Source organism: Malaya genurostris, chromosome 2 (assembly GCF_030247185.1).
Source record: "Malaya genurostris strain Urasoe2022 chromosome 2, Malgen_1.1, whole genome shotgun sequence".
NCBI lineage: Eukaryota > Metazoa > Arthropoda > Insecta > Diptera > Culicidae > Malaya > Malaya genurostris.
In genome coordinates this window covers 37,854,760-37,879,413 of record NC_080571.1, presented here as the reverse complement: position 1 = coordinate 37,879,413, position 24,654 = coordinate 37,854,760, and the positions used below count along the sequence as shown (strand labels likewise).

Below are 24,654 nucleotides of genomic sequence, written 5' to 3'. Positions count from 1 at the left end.
TATCATTTCCACTGAAAACTTCGGTTCGTCTATTTTTTTTGGGACAGTCGTTTGTTCGGTTACACAATCGTTATGCTTCCAGATTGTGCATCAGTGTTCTGGTAGAGTATTTAAAGGTGATACTTTTGCCACTAGTGATCTTAACTGTGATGACGGAGAAGATATACATTTTTATAGAGGATAAATGAACTGAATATATCGTAAATGCTGTAAAAACGTAAAAGAAAGCAGAAATATTATTAATGGACTATTGAAGCCAGCCAGAGGAAACACATCGACCGTGAAACTCGATGCACTGACCATTTGATCCGTCGTAAAATAGAAATAAAACAATGCATGGGTGGTGTAACAAATGACAGAAAACTTGAGCCGATCTGGTTGTGAGTGAGTGAGTAGCAGGCAGAGTGTACTGTTTACATGTTGTGTCTGTGCTACGATGGAAGATGATGATAACAAAAACTGCTTTCTGAATGAATGAATGAATGAACGAAAACTTCGCGGTCGGATAATAAATGGCGTTTGGCGTTTGGTTTGTGGTTGTGAACTATTATTGTATTATCATGTTAGTATGATTGCAGTTGTACCCACCACCGATTATAGCTATACTTTCGTTCCCATTGGACCAAGCAGCCGTCTCGCCTACACCGCTGAACGGAGGATATTGGAACTGTGCACCAGTTGTCGTCTGCTGCGAGCCATAACCATAACCTACGCACACCACCCCGTGATTACATCGGTTCCACCGGGTTCGTTTGTTGCGGTAGAGTTATGGATGAGACACGAAGAGAAACAGAGAGAGAGAGAAAGAGACATAAAAAGAGAAAAAACGGGAAAGAGAGGAAGAATATCTGTACATTTGACTGTTGTTCTTGTCTTTCGGTTCACTATGTCATTGCATGTTTTACAGGATTCAGAGTTGATGACACCGAGGAAAATAGAACATGGAAATAGAGCACTTCTAACAATGAAACAATTGTCTACATTCAACAACAAAAATATATAAAAATTGCACCAAAACTGAAATGGAAGTGTTAAAATTTTTCGGACATCCGATGTTGAGGATTTTTATCAACCAACCCAACATACATAAGTCAGTCGGCGAAGTAAAAATAGATCCGTCTATCCTAAAAGCAACCAAAAAAAAACAAGAAACGTAACTCGGGAACATGAGTCTGTCTGTTCCGATAGTTGTTCAATTTATCAGAGTATTCATGTCACCGCTCCCCGCTCGGCATGCATCTTTTGTTTGTGTATAAGTAGGAGAAATCCGATGCACGTCGGCTGGCTGGCTGGTTGGCTGTTCCGTGCGCCGTTGCAGTTGTTTCCCACTGTTCTGCGGCAGAGTTCCTTTCCTGTTTCCGCTTCCGCGGGTTCGGCCCATGCCCCGCGCCCGGGTGGCAGCGGGTCGGGTGTCCGCGTGACAGTCACACACAACACAGTACAAGCAGCTCGAGCGCCTTCTTTAGAATCTAGAACCGAACGGAGAACCATCACCGGACATACACACACGCAAATTCCGTGGCACCAAACCAGAGTACATAAAAAAACAGCGCAAGTACGCGACAAAAAGGAAATGAGAACTGAAATTTACATAATAAAAGCTAAATGGGATCCGGGCGGTATTTAGGTTACATGAATGAAATGCTAGAAAACGTGCGGAACGTTTGATTGACGCAGCTCGAAACTACAGATAAAGCTACGGATAGAATTTATCATTTGAGATGTTATGATGAATGTGTCGATAAGCGCCTTCAAATTGCATTCTTTATGAAGTTATTTGTCCTATCTGCAAATGATCTCTCCAACGTCGAAAATTTCTAAGGCCGTTATCCAGTCCGATTGTTATATTCAAGAGCCGTTTTCTAGTCCCGAATGAACAAGAATTTCAGAATTTGACGACTAACGCGCACAAAACAATGCGCAACTCTCCCGCACAGTCAAGATCCGCTAATCGACTACTGAGTTTGTCAGGAAAAAAAAACAGTTGTATAAATTGTTTTCGTTCGGCACGTCAGTAAAGATATTGCACTTCGTTGCAAATCAAGTGTTCTGTAAATATCAGAAACTTTACGTCTGCTTAGCGGTTCAAATTTGAATTGCTATGCACTGATGAGTCAAAGACGAAACGTAAACATATTGATTTGAATTAAGTTTCAGTTGTTCATTCCAAATTGGAATAAGCGAATGTCAGTTCTCGTCCCAGAAGCGCGAGAGCGGATAATTTGTTGACAGCCAGTTGATTCTCGTAGGTGATCAACGATTTGAATTGGAGTCTTCTGGATTTAAAAACCAAAGCAAAAAAAATTTTTTTCTTCAAACGCATACGAAACACACGGATACCGTTTGGTACGCTAGAGAAAATGCTCCTCCAGACTTCCCTCTCGATGGAAAAAAAAACCTCTCCGTACTGCGCCTCCGATTCGTGTTTCTTCGTGAACTGTACGTAAATTGCACTGTTCGATTTGTTCAGCTGAAGATCTTGTACCCGTTTTTTTATGCTGAGGAGCATTCAACAATCTTTCAATTTCACTTACTGAAGGTCCAATACTGTTTTTTCTGTAGTCCATAACAAATGGCTTTGGTGTTTGGAAAAGCCACTGCTGTGTTTTTTGTTCTATTGATTTTTGTTCAACTCGAGAAAGTCCTCTTGTAAATTTGCTCCTAACAACGAGACGGTAGCGAAACGTCTTCATTGCTCAAAACATGTGAGCAAATTAATATCCTTTATAGAGCTTTTTGAAGCATACAGTTTTCTCTACCCGTCGAGCGATAGAAAACAGGAAGTCCTGAAGAAATACGCATCCGAGGATGTTTCTTGCCCAAAAAGGTTCCTCCTCTGTGTGGAATGCATTACCAAAAATTGTATATTTAATTTATAGCCATTTCGAAAAGATGACAATTTCCTTTTTTGCAAAAATGCTCACTGAGAAAAAAGTTATTGTAAAAAAAATTCAATCTTGAATGATATACCCAACGTATAAGAGAACTATAAGTGAAACACGCAACTAAAAGTGGATATTACAATTAGGTTTCTTTTTACGTGGAGGATACGTACCATGTAAAAAACCGCGCAAAAAAATCACGTTACTTCGGAAATCCGCGTTAAAAAATTCGCAAAACTTGATAAAAATTGACCTTTTATTGTACGCGGTTAAATTGAGCATAATGAAAACCGGATGAAATTTAAGTTATTCCTTCACGAATTTTCGAACTTTTGATCGAACGCTCTTCTCAAGTTCCGGACAAGTGTTGCATCGCATTTTTTGGACGCTTGAGTCTTCCTTACTAGTCTTCTTGAAGACTCTCTTCACGATTGCCCAGTAACGTTCGGTGCGTCGAAGCTGAGGGTAATTTGGTGGATTGATTTTTTTTCTCAACGAAATTTCTACTCTTTTCCGCAAGCCAATTGAGAGTGGTTTTGGCATAGTGAGCCGACGCTAAATCCATCCAAAACAGTGGAGGTGTACTATGCTTCTTATATAAGAGCAGCGATCTCTTCTGGAGACACTCAGATCGATAGATTTCTGCATTTATAGTTCCGGTAGTGTAAAAAATGGTTGACTTAAAACCACAGGAACATATTGCTTGCCATACCAGTACCTTTCGACCGAATTTCTCCACTTGAATCGACCTGTCCGCATCGCTCACATCCTCCTCAACGACGACAGTGAAGTATTATGGACCTGGTAGGGTTTTTGAGTCCTCTTTTATATAAGTCTCATCGTTTATTAAAACGCATGCACCCGGACACTGCAAAAGACGCGAATACAACTTCCGGGCCCTTGTTGCTGCTCGCTTCTTCTGTTCTACACTTTGTTTCGAGATTTTCTACTTCTGGTAGGTCTTCAGGTGATTTCGCTTCTTGATACGCTGGATCATTCCGACATTCGTTTCTGCTTTTTTGGCCGAATCACGTATTGACATTGATTTGATACCACTTTCTGATCCAGTTTCGGGTTGGAAGAACCGGGTTTTCTGCCTCTTCCTGGTAGCTCATCCAAAGAATAGTGTTCCCCAAACTTATTAATGATGGTTTTAACACTGGCATGATGAAATTCAAACCGCTTCGCCAATTTTCGCATAGTAATACCCTTCTCACTTAACCATGTGTCTAGAACCTTAATTTTCACTTCCTTTTCAATACACGACATTTTGAACACAATGATTCTGTACTCTAAGAATCGACAGCGAAGTCTGTTGGAACAGAAAGGCCAAATTCCACACAAGGAATGCAATACCAAGACTTTGACTTTGCTTAGTTACGCATGCGGTTAAAAAGGTTTACCTCCTGATCAAAATCGACCCGGACTGGTCCATTCAAACCGCGCGCGTAAGTCCAACAGGAAAAAAAATTTTTCCTATGTACAACCCATATCTTTGACATTCCTGTTAAATTTGAGCGGGATATGTCAATTAGTGTGTGTCTAGCAGCTGTCTGTTTACGACACGAAAAATTTGTCTGGTTATTTTTACTACGGCAAAAAAAATGAACAACGAGTTAGCCTGAAATTTTGTGTAAATCTTTCTTAACGACGATAACATCGTAAAAATGAAGGAAATTGTGCTTGAAAATCATCGTGCCCAAGCTCGTACCAAAAGAACTGTTTTTTTTTTTTGGAATGATTGTGGCCAAACACAAAACGAAAGTCATCGCTCAACCACCGTATTCGACAGATTTGGTCCCCTGTAACTTTTTCCTATATCCAAAATTAATTCGTTGAAGGAACTGAAGGCCATTCCGACCGAGACCTTTGGCAAATGTATGGAACATTGGAATGACCGCTGGAATGCTTGTGTTGGTTCAAAAGAAGCCTATTTTGAAAGCGATAATAAAGAAAAATACTAAATATAGAAAAAATGTTTTTTAATTCATTCCGCGTCAATTTTGATCAAAAAGAATACCTTCTTATGAGATTTTTTGACCAAGAAACAGGTTACCCAGTCAAACCACTGATCACCTATAACGATCAACTGGCCTCTTGTCAATATTGTCAGAAAGCTGTGAGTGACACTTTTTTCACAGTTTTGGTGCATATCACCCTGTAACTCCGAAACCGGAAGACAGATCCAAATGATATACAGGAACTTTGTTTGGGACCATGAGACCTTTTATTTGAATCTAAGTTTGTGAGAATCGGTTTAGCCATATCCGAGAAAATCGAGTGACCATATTTGTCACACACACACATACATTGCCTTGGTATTACATTCCTGTAGCGGAATTTGACCTTCTGTTTCAACAGACTTCGCAGCCGATTCAGAGTGTACAGAACCATTGCATGGCTGGTGCTACGATTCTACTGACACTACGAATACTTCCAGGTCGGGGCTCGAACATACGACAACTGGTTTGTAAGACTAGCGCCCTATGCATTGAACCGCCAACCCGAAACACACACATACATACACAGGCATTTACTCAGTTCGTCGAGCTAAGTCGAATGTTATTTGACATTCGACCCTCCGGGACTTGGTTCAAATGTCGATTTTCGCAGTGATTGTTCAACCTTTTTATATGAGAAAGACAAAAACTATACAATTCAACAAAAAATTGAGTTTTTAGAATTTTATGTCTAAATATCATAAGAGAAAGTCTAGGAGAAAGGTGATTACGAGCAAATTTATTACTCTGCCTGTATTCGTTCTATTATTATCATTAGGAACTTGAAGTTTTTCAAATATTTTTAAAATATTTCAGCAGTAATGCCTTGATTTTTTTTAAAAACACTGGTTAAATTAACATCAACATTTAGCATTCAGCTTTTTCAAGGTCTTTTTTCCCGCGTTTTTTTACGCGACATTTTCTATGTGTATTTCCGAAGTTACACAAATTTTTAAAGTTATCCGGTTTTCTTGTATTGCCTTAGAAATGCATGAAACGTCGAACTCCAGTGTTATCCCGATTTTTTCTTTAATTCAACACTTTCCAAAAAAAAAATTTCCAGTTTACATCTAATCTCAAAATTGGTCTAAGGTCCCAGAGTGGATTTTTCTCAATTTTTTTCTGAAATTACACCAGATCTGGATATTTCATGCATCTCTAAGATATTTGGCATCAAAAAAAATTTCTTCAATTTTGCGGTTTTTTCTGAAGTTTCTCAAATTCTCAAGTCTTCAAAGTCATTAATTCCAAAAAAAATTTAAGACTACACCATATCTCAACGTTTTATACATGTTAAATATTTAATTTCGGAAATATCAAAATTTTTCCATTTTTATTCAAAAAAAATCAAATCAGTAGTACTTTTTTCTGTAAATTCATGGAAGAAGATGATTTGGGGTAAAACAGAAAATAGTTATTTGCGGTCGTTCTTCTTATAAACAATCCATTTATCGAACTAATGAACATGTTAGGAGTACCTTCCGGTTAGTCGAATTGATTTTTACAGAATTTCACAGTTAGTCTTCGAAGTAACGTCAGAAAAAAAAACAGAAATTGGGGTAAAATGGTCATGTTAGTGAATCTTCTCACTATAATCAATCGATTCTTCGGTAATTTTTGCATAAGAAATTTGTATAGTTTGAAAATATTTGTTTAGGTTTTTATAAAATTATTGAGCAAAGTCGCGTTTATGATAGTTTTTTCCTCACTGTGCACTGGATAAGTTAACGTCATTTTTTATCAGTTTACTTAGCATTCAACTTTTTTAGTGGATATATTATTTGTATTTGTAAACGATTTCCCACATTTTTTTTCGTTGACACCATTTATGCGAATGAAACTGTTTCCGAGTTACAACGATTTATGGAAAGCGTTCGTCGTTTTTTCGGTTTCTATCGGTTCTTTTGAAAGAATGAATGAGCAATCACGATACCTGAAATATAAATTACAGAATAAACACAAATGAAATGTAATTTCAGATTTCATTTTTAAGGTAGCGCTTCGCCGTGATCAAGTGAAGCTCGCTGCCTATCCCGGGGTTTCACGCACTTTGTCCAAAATTGCGAGAGAACGGGGAAGAAAACGGTAATTCCAAGAATATACGATTCTAGATAATTATTTTTTCTATCAATTCATATATAAATTGTGCCTGATAAACGTTTTTATCGAAAGATTTCGTGCGAGCTGTAAAAATAAATTAGTTTTTCCTTATTGTTTCACACACACACACACACACACACACACACACACACACACACACACACACACACACACACACACACACACACACACACACACACACACACACACACACACACACACACACACACACACACACACACACACACACACACACACACACACACACACACACACACACACACACACACACACACACACACACACACACACACACACACACACAATGTCAACACGCAAGAAAACATATTGTTTAATAAAACTCTCACGAAATCTCGCGAAAGAAATGCTTTCTAACTGATATTTTTCGCCAAATGCAAAGTAAAATCATTTATCTTCAATCGTATGTTTTTGATTTTTCGTGAATCGTGTTAGTACTGGAGAAATTAGCTCTTTCGGCGACAAAGCAAGAGGAAGCATTGAATTGTCTCGCTTCGACCTGACCACGGCGGTGAAGCGCTACCTTAATACTTTGGAACACATCTTAATACATTTCAAACAGTCGAACATTATCGATTCAAACTTGGTGGTGATGATAATCGAAAACTAAAATGTGTACCGCCACCCTCTATTTATAATTCTGGTCGTCGAGTTTTGCTTATCGAGTTGATGTTCATGCCTATTCAGTCTAACTTGCTCACTACCAACAGTGAAGACAATGAAGCAGGTAACTTGGCACTCTTGGCAAGCAAAACTTCAAATGACTAGGTCCGGTTATTGAACTGACGATGAAGTATGGCAACAGAATTCAATTGAATTCCATTGAAAATGAAATGTTACCGAACTGGTAGAGTTTCATAAAAATCGGAGAATCGCATTATGAGACTCGTATCGAACAGCGCTTGTACGAGAACGTTGATTCGAGTTGGTTGCATGATGTTACTCCTGATTTTGTCACTTTCTCTGGAAATGCTCAGCCTATCTCTGTTTACCATGTCTTATTACGAAGCCTGCATGCTAATTTTTATACAGTTTCAAGTTTCAATCGTAAGAACAAGGATTTGGCTTGAACCTCTTTCGGATCGATAATTGAATCCAGTAAACCAATATAATATAAAATATCAGTCGACCTACTTCTAAAAAGTCATTGATCGATTCATCATAGCTACGGTAAGACTCAGCTAAATCGTACGAAAATACGGTGCTATCAAACTGTCGGCCAATGCTAATAGTACACACGTATACGTACACACCCCACCGGGCCACTTTCTACTGATAACGACGGTGGATCGTCTGCCTGACCAAACAAGCCTGTGTAACAACACATCACACGAGTAGACGAAACGGTGACGAACGCATCACCAGTCGAATCAGTTCTCCGAAACGATTCTGAAAGCAGTCGAGCAGGCAGAAATTCTCAAGGCAGAGTAGTTTCTGAAACAACAACCACCACCACCACCACAACTCGGAACAGCAGTTTGTTGACCTTTCCAGCCCACACGCAATAACTGTCCGGTAATGATCTGCCGTTGTACCCCTCGGTGTTCGGGGTGGGACCTTTTTGTTTTGTTTGCGTGTGTGTCGTCGTGGTGCCTGGAAGCGGTGCTCGGTCAAGCAGAGCAGAGCTTGTGATTAGCAGGTCGTTTGCTTATTGCCAAAAGGCAAGATGATTTGAGCCAATCGATCCGAGCCGTCAGAAAAATATTTTCAACCAGCTAAGCGACACCGAAGGATCTGTTTAGGTACCAGCGTTCGACTGTTATCACTTTTTTGCCGGGACGGACTGCAGCATAGCGCAATTAGTTTTCGATTCATTTCGTTTCGCCAATGTCAACGCCAATTGCACAGCTGACATCGTGTCATGCTCGTGTATTTTTTTTGTAAACGGTTCATCGTCATTTTAAACAAATTTTGCATTCAGCAGCTTCTGTTTAATCCCAGTTCTCGCATCTGCGTCTTCTGTCGGTCTGAAGTAGATCAATGAATTATTAATGAATGACAAACATGTAGATACTAACGACATTAATATCGTCCAGACATACCTAATTCTTCATCAAGCTGTTCAAAGACCAGAGTCTTCTAGGCAACGATAAAGAGAAGTTTATTGTTTCCGCATTATTCCTTACTCAACGGAGATAATTAACGCTATAAAATTCGCAATCTGCAGAATGACTGAGCTTTATTGTCAAAAATAATATCTCTGAAATTAAAAAGACGAATTAATAATATCAGGAACATAACTGGGTGACCCAAATACTATTAAAATTAACGCCCATCCTTCATACAATTTTGTAAGACAATATTTAAAATTTTTATGTGTAACAAGCGCGAGTGTATTTTCCTCGAATGTGGAATATTATTGACAATAATTGGCCTCTGGATCAAAGCGAACGGCGTACAAAGTAAATCTATCAAACGGTCGTCCTTTCACTAAGATGACCAGTATCTAACGGGGAAAATTGATTGAAAAAATGACATACGAATGAAAACCGCGAAAATGTCACCGCAGAGACGGGACACGAACCCGTAGCTAGCTCCTAACCGAGGAAATTGTTTTGCCAACTAAACTACTCTGCATATGAAAACACATGAAGAGACAGTCCAATTGACTAGAAGAACCAAGCATGCTTCGCTGTCACAACATTCAATTATAGGCCTATCTCTATGGAAACACATCCAACAGAAAAACAACACACCGCATCACAAGTCTATCTTCACTTCTACTGTGCCGTCAGACGCTGATTTGAAATTTTGTTTTTGATGCCTCTGCTGCCTATCTGGTACAGAGACAAAAAGAAAATCTCAAATCAGTGTCTGACGGCAAAGCAGCAATTTCGGCATTTCCATAGAGATAGAACTATAATTGAATACTGTGACGGCCAAGTAAAACAAAGCATGCTTGGTTCTTCTAGTAAATTAGGCTGTCCTTTCAAATGTTCTCATATGCAGGGTAGTTAAATTGGAAAAAACAATTTCCCCGGTTAGGAGCTATCTACGGGTTCGAATCCCATCTGTGCGCTAAGATTGTCGCGGTTTCATTACATAGTTGCACATCGCATGTCATTTTTCCCAGTCTGTTTCCCCCTTTAAATACTGATCAAATTTTAAACTAGCTCAAGACGGCTCTACGTCTCAACAAGACTAAAATAAATCATTAAATAAAAAGACTCTTTTTTAAATATTACGTCATTGAACGTTTGCGGACAATCAGGCGGTTCAACAGAGAACATAACATATTGACACTACCTATTCAATGGAAGAAAATATCAAACCGTATTTTGGGATCGATTTTGGTTTCATAAAAAAAACAAATCGTTGAATTACTTTTATGTTTAGTCTGAAGCGTGTACCAGTTAAATAATGCAGGATACAGTTTTTAGTTTCTTGGCAGCAATTAGTGGCGTCCTGATCACAAAAACGGCACAATTTTACCTCCTACACCTGATGGCCTGCTAGCGTTTAATTGTGTGACAAGGGCAAGTAAACGTGATGAGTTTTGATTCTTAAGCATAAATTGAGTTATTTATAGTTATTTCATACTACTGAAGAAATACTGCTCAAACAGTGCGGACCATATTTCCGATGGCACGAGGTAAGATTGATGTTAATTTTAACGTTTCGCTTTCGGTTCAACAGTGCATTAGCTGATTATATTGGACTGCTAATGCCACCTCGCAGATCAACATAATCCGACTGCTTTTGACGTAAAGCTATTTTGCTATTTATAACTCACTTATGTGCACCGAAGGGCAATGTCTTTCCAAATTAGCGCCATACTGGGCCGCCAACAGACTTTAGTCATTGTTTTTGTTATATTTAGTACAACTCAAGATATTCGCAACCAAAAACTATTCCCCCCGTAGTAAATTTGGAGAGGCACACAATAATAAAGTAAGACGTATTTACGCGAAAAAAAGATAGGTTTTTTTTATGCGAAGTTTCAGAGTTATGTGGTTTTTTTTTCTGCGAATTTTTAGAGTTATGCGGTTTTTTATGCGAAGTCTCAGAGTTCTGCGGTTTTTTATGCGAATTTTCAGAGTTATGCGGTTTTCTTTTATGCGAAGTTTCAGAGTTATGCGGTATTTTTTATGCAAAGTCTCAGAGTTCTGCGGTTTTTTTATGCAAATTTTCAGAGTTATGCGGTTTTCTTTTATGCGGTTTTTTATGCGAATTTTCAGAAATATGCGATTTTCTTTTATGCGGTTTTTATGCGAATTTTCACAGTTCTGCGGTTTTTTTATGCGAATTTTCAGAATTATGCGGTTTTTTATGCGGTACGTACGTAAAAAAGACTTCAGTGTATTGATTTCCAAGATTTCAGTAATTATAAGCGGTTTTATTAATTGTTGAGAAATCTCAGACTCGTTTAATTACTACCTAGCTGAGCTTAACATTGTCACGTACTTTCAACAAAAGAATATAATCCAACAGCTTTCATCTATGTTTTTTACTGTCTCATTCGTAAATAATCGCATTGAAAACAAACGAAGAGAGACGAAGCATTTTTCATCCGTCACTTTAACAAAAGAGAGAATCAATACCAACGTCACTCGTTCCCTTGCGACAAAACGAAACCGAGATATCTTTTGCATGGAAGTTTTAACTCCCATTATGTCTTCAACATATTAAAAATCTGAAAAGTTTGACTTTAAAGAATGTATCAAATATGATAAACCAATGTTATCACACTCCGGAAATTCTTCAGAGCTTTTTGGAAACCATAACTACTGTAGATATGAGAGCGATTCTCGATCAAACGATTCCGAAAACCGAAAATGACTGAAAGTGTAAACGAAAAATAGAACACAATTTTGAAACTACTATTCCGCTTTTGTCATCAGCTGGACATTAAGGTACCAAAGTTTTACCGCTTAACGAAACTTGTGATGACCGTTGAATATTGGCACCCTACTGGACATGGACATGGTGTTCAAAATTCGCGAGCTGGAGCTGAGAATAACATTTATTTTTCACCATTTTCGTCCATTTTGAGTAATTGAAAACATGAATTTTATTATCTCTGCTATCTAAAAGTCTAAAATGAAAAAAAAACTCGATGCAAACATTTCAAAAGTGCCCAAAAACAAATGGCTGATTCTCTTTGATTACTTCCTCGTTCGATTATTTCTACCTTTTCATGCGAATGTTCGATAACTATCTCGGGCTGACAGCAACTCGAAAACATTGGGCATCATTCTACACGAATATTTAGGCGGTAAACGTGGGAATAACCGAAACTCCGAAATACCAAATTCAATCTACATAAAAGATCATAGATGTTTGTTTTACATTTTCCAATATATTAAATTCGAAAACTTCCACGAAAATGTAGATTTTTTAAGATTTTGATGTAAACATAAGATTGTACTCCTAAAATTTTACACGTTGCTAAGTTCATTGGGTTGGTAAGCAAAATTTCGTAGACGTGCACTTACGTCAAATCCACGTAAGTGCCTACAACTTCTTCAATTTTAAAAGCTTATGTGAAAATATCGATTTTTTGAGATTTTTGGTGAATATAAAATTTTTGAAATTTTAGCTGGAAGTAAATTTAGTCGGTTGGTACCCGAACATTCTTGAATGCGCGCTTAGCTAAGTCACAAAAAAAACTCTAGGATTCAAAAATTTCTGTAAAAATACAAAATTTCTTGAGATTTTTAGTAAATATAATAGAATTTCCTGTTAAAAATTTTAATTGAAGCAATAATATTCAATCGATTGGTGATCCAAAATGCATAAATGTTCGATATGATTTTTTATGTTAAATGTCAAACAGGTTTAATTCTGTTTTAATTTTAAAATTTCTGTGAAATATCTAATTTTTGGATTTTCTTTAGTAAATTTGAAACTATTTTTTCCCGTACATTATAGCTGGTATCAAATTCAATCGATTGGTATACAAAAATGCTTATCTCTATTTAGCTCATTCTTCTAATACTTCTAATATACTAAAATTTCTGTAAAAGTATCGAATTTTTGAGACATTTTCAGTAAAGTTGAAATTGATTTCTTCTAAGACATATAGCTGATATCAAATGCAATCTATTGGTATATCAAAATGCATATGTCGTCGCTTTGAATTTAAAGATATGTCGAAAACACGAAGTTTTCGATCATTTATGCTTGGACTTTTGGTTACGTTTTTGATTATAACTTTCATTACTAAAGTGTAATAGAAAAATTTTCTGTTCCATTTATGTTGTGATAGACGTACCTGTCGAGAGATAAACAAATTTTCAAAAACCGGACTTCTAACAGCTGAGATATGGCCAGCCAAAGAAAGCGTTCCCACTTTTTTTCAACAGACTTTAGTTGGAACTTTTTATAATAACTTTGAATAGAATTGTTTTCCATTGTTTCAAATGGATTTTATTCCGAATGAATTTATCTTTCTAATGGTAAAAAGAGGTCAGTCAAAATTAGCGTTCTCACTTTTTTTACCCCCTTGGTAGTCGGAGTGTTAACAGAAGAGAAAGTTTCATTTGACCTTAGAACACTGAGATCGGTTCATTTAATTAAGACATCTTTTCGAGAGAACAACAATTTTTTTCAGATCAATTTTTTTTCAATTACACTAACCGGAAAACGGCTATGTGAATGCAGCACAAAAAATACGAGTCGATTATTTATAGGGAATTATCAGGAAATTCTGAGAATTGATGATTGTCATCCCTCATTTCTGATGTTATCTTTGACACTCTAAAAATATTGTCCTATGAGTCAGGATTTTTTCGCCGATAGTCACTTCTCTGAGATATCGGTTCTGCGCGCTCAACAATGCTATTTATCGTCTATCATCATCGTGTAATGAAGAATGAACAGCACTCATGTCCGTTTAAATCGATTAGATCGATTCAGATTAAGCGCTCTGATTGTCTACTGTTCACTTTGACAGCAAAATGTGATACTACCGATGAATCTTGAACCTCGAGCTCTGGTGTACCACAGAAAAATCGCTCTGCACCTCTGCTGTTCTTAATTTACATCAATGAAACCAATTTCCTGTCTTTTTTCATTCAATTCTTTCGTGGAGCAGTTGGCTCGATTTGATCGATCTTTCCGTACATTCGAACATTTAGAACAGATTCAGCTTGATTTGCATCGCACGAAATAAAATTGCAGCTTCGGGACAATTCGCGGGTAACTATTTTGATTCCGTCATCTTCTCAAAGGTACGTGTTACAATATTAACACACTCCTTCCAGAATTGAATGTAGATAACACAGCTCGTTTTATTCAGTTGAAAACAATGCACCTGCTTTAGATCGAGTAGCATTTGGGCTTTGAGAAAAGTTTCAAGCAGTCGTTCAATTTCCATACGTTCATAGAGTAGAAAGTTCTCCAAGTAGCTATTCTTGGTCCATACGAGGTCTTCTCGTTCTGTTTTTCTTCCGCGCTTCGTTCCGTAGCATCATCTTGTCTCACTTTCGAAAGTTCTAAGAGTGCATTGATCCCCTTCCAACACAGTCCAAATCTCGTGACCATAGAATTCTGCTCTTTGAAGATTTTTTTCTAGACTTTCAATTCCGTGTGGTGGAGTTTATTTTTCTCGACCGAAGAATTTTTTCGATATCATAAGAAAATCACACAATACCCAAGTAAACTTTTAAAATAAACTGACTCTCCATTCGCCCATCCAACCACGCAGAACGGGGGCATCGGAGATCTTGCTACAATCCGAAACGTAATATTCTCAGAACTTAATTTCGATCCATTTGGCCGGTCTGGGTTCTGTTACTGAATGAAACATATTCAATGATTGTGTGGGCCGCCGCTGCGCATCCCCCGAATGCAGGAGGGGTTCCAATGCCAACAATCGCTCAGGCAGGCGCAGGTTCAAGGTCATCAGCAAACAAATAACAAAACCGTGAAACAACGGAAACGAAAAAAAAAACAAAACACCGCGTTAATTGAATTCAACACCACAACGGCAGACAGCAGCGATCCGATCACCTTCGCGGGCGGTTTATAAAGCACGAAAAACGCAACATCGAACAAAAAGCACATGCCACAAACAAAACCCCGTCAACCCATTTTGGATGCGGTTTTGGGCGACACCGATGCGGCACAGCAGAAGTTGAAATGCAATCAACAAACTCTGGTGCCACAGTCTCCGCAGGCAGTTAGCTGGCGGTGCGTTGTTTTTTCGTTTGTTTTGGATGCGGGTGTATGTGTGTCAATTGGAAGAACAGCATTTCACGTGCATATCCGGACTTTGTATTCCACCGGGGGCCTATACCCTGCGTTTCCTGAGGCGCTTTCGTTTCGTCAATTGGTTGGTTAAACTCGTGACAGTTCAGTAGTTGTTCACTTCGTTCTCTCGGGAGCAGTTATTTTCTACTGTTCGATAATTAGAGTCTGTTTGGAGGTGTGAATATTTCGAAGGTAATGAAAGTGTTTGCTTCAATGCCTCTTTGCTTTTCCCTAAATAACTGCTGAACAGGATTTTATAAAAATTGTAGGTTATTGTTCTGTTGCAGAACCCAGTTTCTGTTATCAGGTCCGAACATTTTCTCGGCGGTGACCTCATCAGGTTTTGTTTCAGAATGTTGAGCATGTTTGCTGCATTCAAATTCTACGGGAAAAGCTCCAAACTACCTAAGCATCAAAACAAACGTTCACTTCCACTGGATGTTTGTGAGGTTTGCTGAAAGAAATCGGTACTGTTTCTCAACCAGATACGCTTCACTGGAACCTACACTTGAAAAGTAGCTTCATTTTAGACCTGTTGCGACACTCGTGCTTCTCCATCCAGCTCAGACTTTGTTCCATATGGGATACACTAAAAAGATGCAGCTTGGCTGGTTGCAAGCGTCGACTGATAAGTGTTAAGACTGGCATGTATTAGATTGCTGGTGAGCTTGGCCAATTGGCTTCAAGTCGGTACAAAGTTCAAGGGTTATTCCAGACCATCGGTGCAATCATTTTGTCTTGTTTTCTGGATGTCGCTCAATTTTTCGTATTCAGGAAAGTCATCAAACCTTTTTTTGTATATTTGTACGTTTCAACTCTCAACTTTTTAGCTTTTAGCAACTTTTTAGCTTTCATACAACACGATAACTTCGGTTCGGTTTAGATAATTCTGTAGCAATTCAGATACACGGAACACATTTCGAGGAATGACTGTTCTATTCGAAGTTTTGGGCAACGCCTAGATATATAAAGGAACTGCGTCGTAAAGGACTGACCATATGATCTAAAAAATAAAGCAAATTGAGATATTATATATACCATCTAAAAAAAAGTAAATTGAGAGATTTACGAGACGAGTTTCAGGAAAATTTAGAGGAGTCATCTGCTTGGATTCAATGACACGAGGCGAGATCGGTTTAGAATATGGTAGGATTGTCATTGTAGCTGTCCGCCTTGTCAACAACACCGGTTTAGAATATTGTAGGTGTCATCTTCACCAATCGTTTCTTAAACTGGGGTTTATAGTCCGACCCACATCGAATACGTTTCGTTCGTACTAGTGCGTGGCAAAAACTGTGTCGTACAATTTTCGCGCCACTGGTTTCAAGCTGGCCGCCAGTGTAGGACTTCTTTTTGGCTGTTATCCCTTGCACATCAATTGCCTGATTGATTCGTTGAACGTTGGATTTCAAGGTGTTCAGTTTTTTAGCCAAATGACGACCAGTCTTAGAGAAAACTAAACCGATTTTGTTGTTCAATTTGTGTGTGTCGCTTCGTTTTTGTTTGCTCAGATGCAGAGAGACTTTAATATCTTTATCTGCATACCGGTTAAAGCTAGAGAGCGCCTCATCCTGCTTCAATCCATTTAACGTTACAAATGTCATATCAGCAATATTGACACTTGAACACAATCCTACGAGAGACTAATAAACTTTGTCGGAAAATGCATGGCAAATCATGCTCATCAATTCATTTCGTTTAAGTGAATCGTAAAAGTGTTCTAATATCTGCAAACAGATAACATCAATTCGATTCATTTTTTTTTACTTCATCATAATTGGAGAAGTGCTGATCAGCCAGGCCATGCTGAAACCAAAACAGATAGCAATCAGAAGGTGTAACGTCTGAGTTATACAGCGGGTGGGGTAGGAGTTACCATTTGAGCGTTTGTAAGTATGTTTCACCAGCAGTGCCACTTGCGCGGGCAAGCATTGTCATGTGGCAAAATTACTTTGTCGTGTCTATCGGTGTATCCTTTCACTGTTGGAGCAGCTTATAACACACCATACTCAGCTGGTCTCACCATATACAAAGCCAAACCTTCAAGCCATGAATATTCTGCTGAACGACCGTCGATGATGATGCATAGCCGGGTAATCGACAAACTTTCACGTCCCCAATAACAGTTTGATTCCAAAATCCTTTTCTTTTGTGATGTTTCAGCAGTTGCTCGTACGTGAAGAAACGGCGTTCCTGGGCTTCAATTTATACGGCATCCAATAGCTTACCTTTCGGATCTTTCTCATTGTTTCTAGTCGTTGGTTGGTTGAGTAAATTCGAATGATATTGCAAGTTCTTGCGTTTGCGACGGGTCTCGATCGAGTAATTCCTCCAATTTTTCTTTTTTAAAATGTGGTGGCGCTCCGGCTCGTTGTTTGTGTTCCAAACAAAAATTGTCACTTTTATACCGTGCAAACTACTTCCGACACGTTAGCTGCGCTAGAGTTCAGTCTTAGAAAGTCATTTAAAAAATAAAAACAATCGAGATGACAATAAATCCGTTTTATGCAATTCTAATTCATTTGACATAAAAACTACAAGGATCAGCTACATAGGGTTGTTCGAGCCATTGATGTGGAACAAGGCAACCAAAATTTCTAACGATCTACAATCAAACAGTCCAAAAAAATCGTCACACTTTTGAATCCGCAATTGCACGAGAGTCTGCTTAGATTGATCTTGATTAGGAACCAACACCGCACATTGTTTATTTTATAGCCGACGAAATTACACCAAAATCCCAAAAATATTTAAGCTTCTCTTCACCAAGCTTGTGTTCAAGTTTTGTATGCAAGCAGTTATTTTTATAGCTTTAAGTTTCTCTACCATTCTTCAATTTTGAAAGAAGCGATAAATTTTTTCTCGTTATCAATCGAGTTCATCATATATAAATTAGAATTTAATCTTAAGCACTCAAAATTTACCCTGGGTAGTTGTCTATTTCTCAGGCGAAACGATATAACATGGAATTTCATCCGAGCTTGCATGACAAAGGTCAGAGCATACCAATTAAAGCTTCAAATCGTTTTATAGCACTTTTTGTCTTGCTGTCTAGCAACAACCTATCTCTAGCATGCTACGCGCAGCGATGCCAGATAGTAGTAGTGTCATTTCCGTAGATTGGCATTTTTCTCGGAAGCTCTCACGGTGAAAAGCTTTTTTTTTTGCTCGCCAGACAAAACTAGTTCCCGTAGTTCTCCGTTGATAAATTGTAATTTCCGTAGATTTCCGTAGAATAAATCCAATTTTCGTAGATTTTGTCTACGGATCCGTAGATCTACGGAGATTTCCGTAGATCTGACATCGCTGGCTACGCGTACGACTGAAACGTTAGCTATAATTTCGCTTCTATTTATAGATTCGCGTGTTTCCAACAACTTCGCTTTTGCATCGATTGACCAATCAGAGCGATGCTTTTCCTTTGCTATATCGCTTACTCCTTCAAAACCGTCGTCTATGGCAGGGAAATCCGGTACGCCTGAGATTTTTTGCAGACAAAATAGGACACTGCTCGCTACTAATCAAAATTTTAATCATTTATAATTGAAAATACTCGGCTTGATACATTCAAATCGAATCTTAGAAATATTCCCAATCAAATAATGAAATAATATGAAGAATTGATACAAAATATACTGAGCTGTAAGTGTTTTAAACCTGACCACACTTTTACATGTATTCTTCCTTGAGTTTCTAATTTGCACCCCTATATAGAAAATAAAGATGTGTTCCACATAAAAAAATGCGATTTCGAAATATTATGTTCCAAAGATTCTGTTGATTCTGTCAATACATTCTTTGAAAAGATGTCTAGACCTTCAATTGACAATCGTATTCAGGTTCGATCGATCTTAAACGATCTGGTAAGAAACAATCTATTTATGACAACTCCTTCTTCTTCAGGCACTTCCAGCTTCAAAGGTTGGACACAGGTTGAACATAGATTGAACCTTACAGTCTTCATCAGGAACCAGTAAAAATATCAATCAATTTTTAAATTCCATTGGAGTTGATTATTTCAGTCTGTATCACTGGTCCAGCAGAGCGTTCAGTATATCATCGGGTATGCAGAAATCTGGATTTGTGTTGTTTTTTTCTTTTCCCGAGCCTTCCCAACTTAGATTTCATTCTCATGATGAGAATACATTCACGAAAAATCTCCAATACACATGGAGAACGTGTCGTCTGAGCCAGTCATGGCTGATCCAGTCAGGGAGTGTCATGGCTGCGTAGGAATGGTAACAATCGCTTCTTTAGGTATTGTTCATGGAATATTTCCTTGTTTGTCATCTCGATAGTGATGAAGCTTTGGCTTGCTCGACCACTGCTGCATATTGCCTACCGTTTTTTTTCTCCGCCCTGAATTGCTCCTCGACGCCGTTTCGTAGCATTTCGTAGTCTTTTTATTCCGGGAAGCTGCTTAAAGTATTCCAACACATAACTTTCATCGTTCATTGTCACGCAGGAAAACTTCATCAAATATTCGCGATACAACTTGCGAATCCGAGTTTTAGCAGTCAAAATACAATGCAAAACTATTCAAAATCGCCGGAAATTTTGGAAATGGTGAAGAAGCCCGTGTAGGAGTTTTTAATCGAAAACAGTATTATTTTAATAATAAATAAAGAATTCTAGAATGCTACAATCATTTCTAATACGGTTTTGTGTTATGTTCGACCAGATAAATAATCTCTACTATGTAACATTAAAAGTATATTAACTTATTTATTCTTATAGCACAGTGTAATCGAAAAAAAGCTTAACCTAAATCATTATTCAAATTAGAAATTATGGGTCGAAAATTAAAACATTTTGAAGTCTATTTAAAAACAATTTTTACATTAAATGATAATTTTCAGCAATTAAAGGAGCTGAAAACTAATTCATTCTATAAAAAAATCCAACTTCTTACAAAAAGTTTCTGATGTCGCTTTCCTCTCGAGACACCATTCAAACAAAGGAGCTAAGGGGACATGCAGTGCCCCTTATGTCGACCAGCACATTTTACTTCTGCGTTCTAAAGGCAAAAATCGCCTTTATTGTATCACAGCACAGAAGACATTGCAGTAGCCAGGGTTTTGTTAGCTAAGATAACTTCTCAGTGTTAAAATTCTTATAATGAAAGCAGTATCTCCAATAAGGACACACAGTCACGGCAGGAAAAATATCTAATGACAAATTAACACATTATACAGTTCGATTATTGGTTGGTAAACGACTGGACAATGCGTAATTCAGGCCCCAGTGTGGCTCTTAGCCTCTTGTCCAGTAACTCTTATCCCTACCTCCCCGCGGTGCCGGCTGGGGTACGAGCAACCATAGGAAAGATCGGGTAACCAACCCCGGTGGGACCTTGGTCGTATGCTGACAGGGAAGGGGGTCCTCTTTAGAGGATGTCGGAGCGTCTGTACTCCATGTTAGGAGCGGTTTCAAACAGCGTTTGTTCTGATATCCAGCGGCTGAGTATGAAATGCTGGATCCCGTTCAGCTAAATCCAAGGTGGCAACCCCACCAACGGGATCGTCCTAGTGCTAGTTGGGACGTTAAACAGAGCAAGCACGATGATCCTCCGGCGAGACAGGGGGTTGGCCTAATAAGCCACCCAGAAAACATTAATTACAAACAATACAGGAGAGAATACGACCCGGAACAATCGGCATAGACCCACGCGACGAAATAAGGACTACGATTGGAAACTTGGAACATGGAACTGCAAGTCGCTAGGTTTCGCAGGCTGCGACAGGATAATATACGACGAACTAAATCCTCGCAGCTTCGACGTCGTAGCGCTGCAGGAGCTTTGTTGGATGCGACAGAAGGTGTGGAAAAGCGTACATCGAGCGGCTACCTTCTACCAAAGCTGTGGCACAATAAACGAGCTGGGAACTGGCTTTATAGTGCTGGGCAAGATGCGTCAGCGAGTGATTGGGTGGTAGCCGATCAACGCTAGGATGTGTAAGTTGAGAATTAAAGGCCGTTTTTTCAATTACAGCATCATCAACGTGCACTGCCCACATGAAGGGAGACCCGATGACGAGAAAGAAGCGTTCTACGTGCAGCTGGAACAAGCCGTTATGACGTAAAAATTGTCATCGGTGACATGAATGCCCAGGTAGGAAGGAAGGCAATGTACCGACCGGTAATCGGGCCGAACAGCCTGCATGCCGCATCGAATCACAACGGCCAACGGTGTGTCAACTTTGCGGCCTCCCGAGGAATGGTAGTCAGAAGCACCTTCTTTCCCCGCAAGGATATCCACAAAGCTACCTGGAGATCACCTGATCAACAGACCGAAAACCAAATCGACCACGTTTTGATCGACGGAAAATTTTTCTCGGACATCAACAATGTTCGCACCTACCGCAGTGCGAATATAGATTCGGACCACTACTTGGTTGCTCTATGCATGCGCTCAAAACTTTCGACGGTGGCTACCCAACGTCGAAACCGAACGTCGCGGTTTAACATCGCGCGGCTCCGGGATGCTGGAGTAGCCCAAGATTACGCGCAGCAGTTGGCAGTGGCACTACCAACGGAAGAGCAGCTTGGTGCAGCTACTCTTGAAGATGGCTGGAGGGACATCCGTTCTGCCATAGGTAGCACTGCATCAGCAACGCTAGGTACGGCGGCTCCGAACGTAAGGAACGACTGGTTCGACGACTAATGTGAACAGTTAGTGGCCGAGAAGAATGCAGCTTGGGCGAGCAAGCTGCAACACCGGACGAGAGCAAATGAGGAGCGATACAGACAAACGCGGAACAGACTAAGCTCGGTATCCCGCAGAAAAAAGCGCCAACAGGAAGACCGAGATCGCGCTGTGGCCATGTGCCACAGGCCGATATGTGCAAGGACACCAACGGGGATCTTCTCACGAACGACTGTGAGGTAATCGAGAGATGGCGGCAGTATTTCGACGAGCACCTCAATGGCGATGTGACGGAATACGAAAGTGGCGGCGCGGTAACGCACTTGGGAACGCGTGCGGAGGACGATAGACTGCCGGTCCTAGACCTCCAAGAAGTGGAGGAGGTGGTAAGCCGATTGAAAAATAAGGCCGCTGGCGTTGACCAACTACCAAGCGAGCTACTAAAACACGGTGGTAATGCACTAGTGAAAGCACTGCACTGGATCGTTACCAAGATCTGGGAGGACGAGATTTCACCGGAGAAATGGATGGAAGGAACCTGTCCCATCTACAAAAAGGGCGATAAGCTGGATTGCTGCAATTACTGCGCGATAACTCTGCTGAACGCCGCCTACAAGATACTCTCCCAAATCTTATGCCGTCGACTTTCACCGATTGCAAACGAATTCGTGGGACAATATTAGGCAGGATTCATGGGCGAACGCGCTACCACGGACCAAGTGTTCGCCATCCGCTAGGTGTCGCAAAAGTGCTGCGAATACAATGTGCCCACACATCACTTATTCATCGATTTCAAATCAGCCTACGACACAATCGATCGAGAACAGCTATGGAAAATCATGCACGACTACGGATTCCCGGACAAACTGATACGATTGGTCAAGGCTACGATGGATCGAGTGATGTGCGTTGTTCGAGTTTCGGGGATAAACTCGAGTCCCTTCGAAACTCGCAGAGGGCTACGGCAAGGTGATGGCCTTTCGTGTCTGCTATTCAACATTGCTTTGGAGGGTGTGATAAGAAGAGCGAGGATAGACACGAGTGGCACGATTTTCAGAAAGTCCGTCCAGCTACTTGGTTTCGCTGATGATATTAATATTATAGCACGCAACTTTGAGAAGATGGAAGATACGTACATCGGACTAAAAGCTGAGGCCAAGCGGATCGGACTAGACATCAATGTGTCAAAGACAAAGTACATGAAAGGCAGGGGCTCGAGAGAAGATAACGTCAGCCACCCATTACGAGTTCTGATTGGTGGTGATGAAATCGAAATGGTCGACGAGTTCGTGTACTTGGGCTCACTGGTGACTGCCGATAATAAAACCAGCAGAGAAATTCAGAGACGCATATTGTCAGGAAATCGTGCTTACTTTGGACTTCGCAGGACGCTTCGATCGAGCAAAATTCGCCGTCGTACGAAGTTAACTACCAACAAAACGCTGATTAGACCGTTTATCCTCTACGGGCACGAGTCCTTGGCAATGCTTGCGGAGGATCAACGCGCACTAGGTGTTTTTGAACGAAAGGTGTTGCGAACCATCTTTGGCGGAGTGCGGATGGAAGACGGTACGTGGAGAAGGCGAATGAACCATGAACTGCACCAGTTGCTGGGAGGACCAACCCTCGTCCAAACGGCCAAGGTCGGGCGGTTACGGTGGGCCGGGCATGTTGTTAGAATGTCGGAGAACAACCCGGTTGAAATGATTCTCGATAATGATCCGACCGGTATAAGAAGAAGAGGGGCACAGCGGGCAAGATGGATCGATCAAATTGAGGACAACCTGCGGACCCTTCGCAGCTACCGAGGCTGGCGGCCTACAGCCATGAACCGAGTTGAATGGAGACGCCTCCTGAATACAGCAAAGATCCGCGTGGTCTACGACTGAAAGAGTAAGTAAGTAACAGTTCAATTATATAACTCATCAGATACTAACAGTTGACTCGATACATCCCAACAGTTATTCCAGAAACAATAGTGACTATTGGACCAAAATGAATGAAGACAAGAAAAGTGAACCCCCCTTTAATCCGCCGGATAGCAACGAGAGCGCTTCCTACTCTTGGAAAAAAAAAACTAGAAGATCCAATAATAGAAAAAAAATACAATAGTTTTGTGGGAAAGTTCCGCGAGACGAGAAATAAAAGACGAGCGCGGCGTACTCTCTAACTTGTTTATTCGTGTTCTCATTTATAACTGCGCAATTCCAGTTCTTCTTCTTATTCATTGCCAAACGACAAGGGGTGCTCGAATGCGTTTTACTGTGTAATCATTAAGAGCGTCACCACAGAATCCCCCCCAGTTACACCAGGAACCGGACCCTGTGTCCTGATTGTGTAACTTTGGTCTTCGGAGCTGGTTTTGGAATTTCTTCGTCGCAGATGAACGCTGGTTTGATTCGGTCAATCGAGATTCGCTGAACTTTGGAGTTGATGAAAACATCCATATACTTTGCATGTCGTAGAATCACCTTGAAGGGTCCCTCATACGGTTGAACCAAGGGTTTCTTAACTGCATCGATCCTGACGAAAACGTGGGTACACGTTGAAAGTTCAGGGCTCATAAAGATGGTTGGTTTAGCGTGGTGGTTTGGAGGTGTTGGTTTCAGCTTACCCATTGTATTTCGCAATTTTTCCGCAAACTCACTTCTGTTAGTCTGTTGGCTTGTCGCCTCGAAGTAATCGCCGGGTAGCCGCAATGCTTGTCCATAGACGAGTTCTGATACTGAGCAGCCGAAATCCGTTCGAAAGGCTGCGCGCAATCCTAACATTATCATAGGAAGTTGGTCGTTCC

At 40.0% G+C, this 24,654-nt stretch overlaps 1 protein-coding gene and 1 long non-coding RNA gene across 5 annotated transcripts in view; both read right to left on the bottom strand.

Moving 5' to 3' along the window:
* LOC131432418 (YTH domain-containing family protein) overlaps positions 1–24,654 on the bottom strand; it is a 62,715-nt gene that overhangs the window by 23,330 nt on the left and 14,731 nt on the right. For 3 of the 4 annotated variants that reach the window (XM_058598667.1, XM_058598665.1, XM_058598666.1), the window contains exon 3: positions 589–708. The exons of the other annotated variant lie outside the window; for it this stretch is intronic. In XM_058598667.1, the coding sequence (XP_058454650.1) occupies positions 589–708 (120 nt within the window). The remainder of the gene's footprint in view (positions 1–588; positions 709–24,654) is intronic. 4 annotated transcript variants of the gene reach the window in all.
* Positions 12,898–19,398, bottom strand: LOC131432420 (uncharacterized). The gene is made up of 3 exons (XR_009229859.1): positions 17,091–19,398; positions 16,284–17,020; positions 12,898–16,217 (listed from the first exon to the last, which is right to left on the bottom strand). It is a non-coding gene; the product is annotated as an uncharacterized LOC131432420 (long non-coding RNA).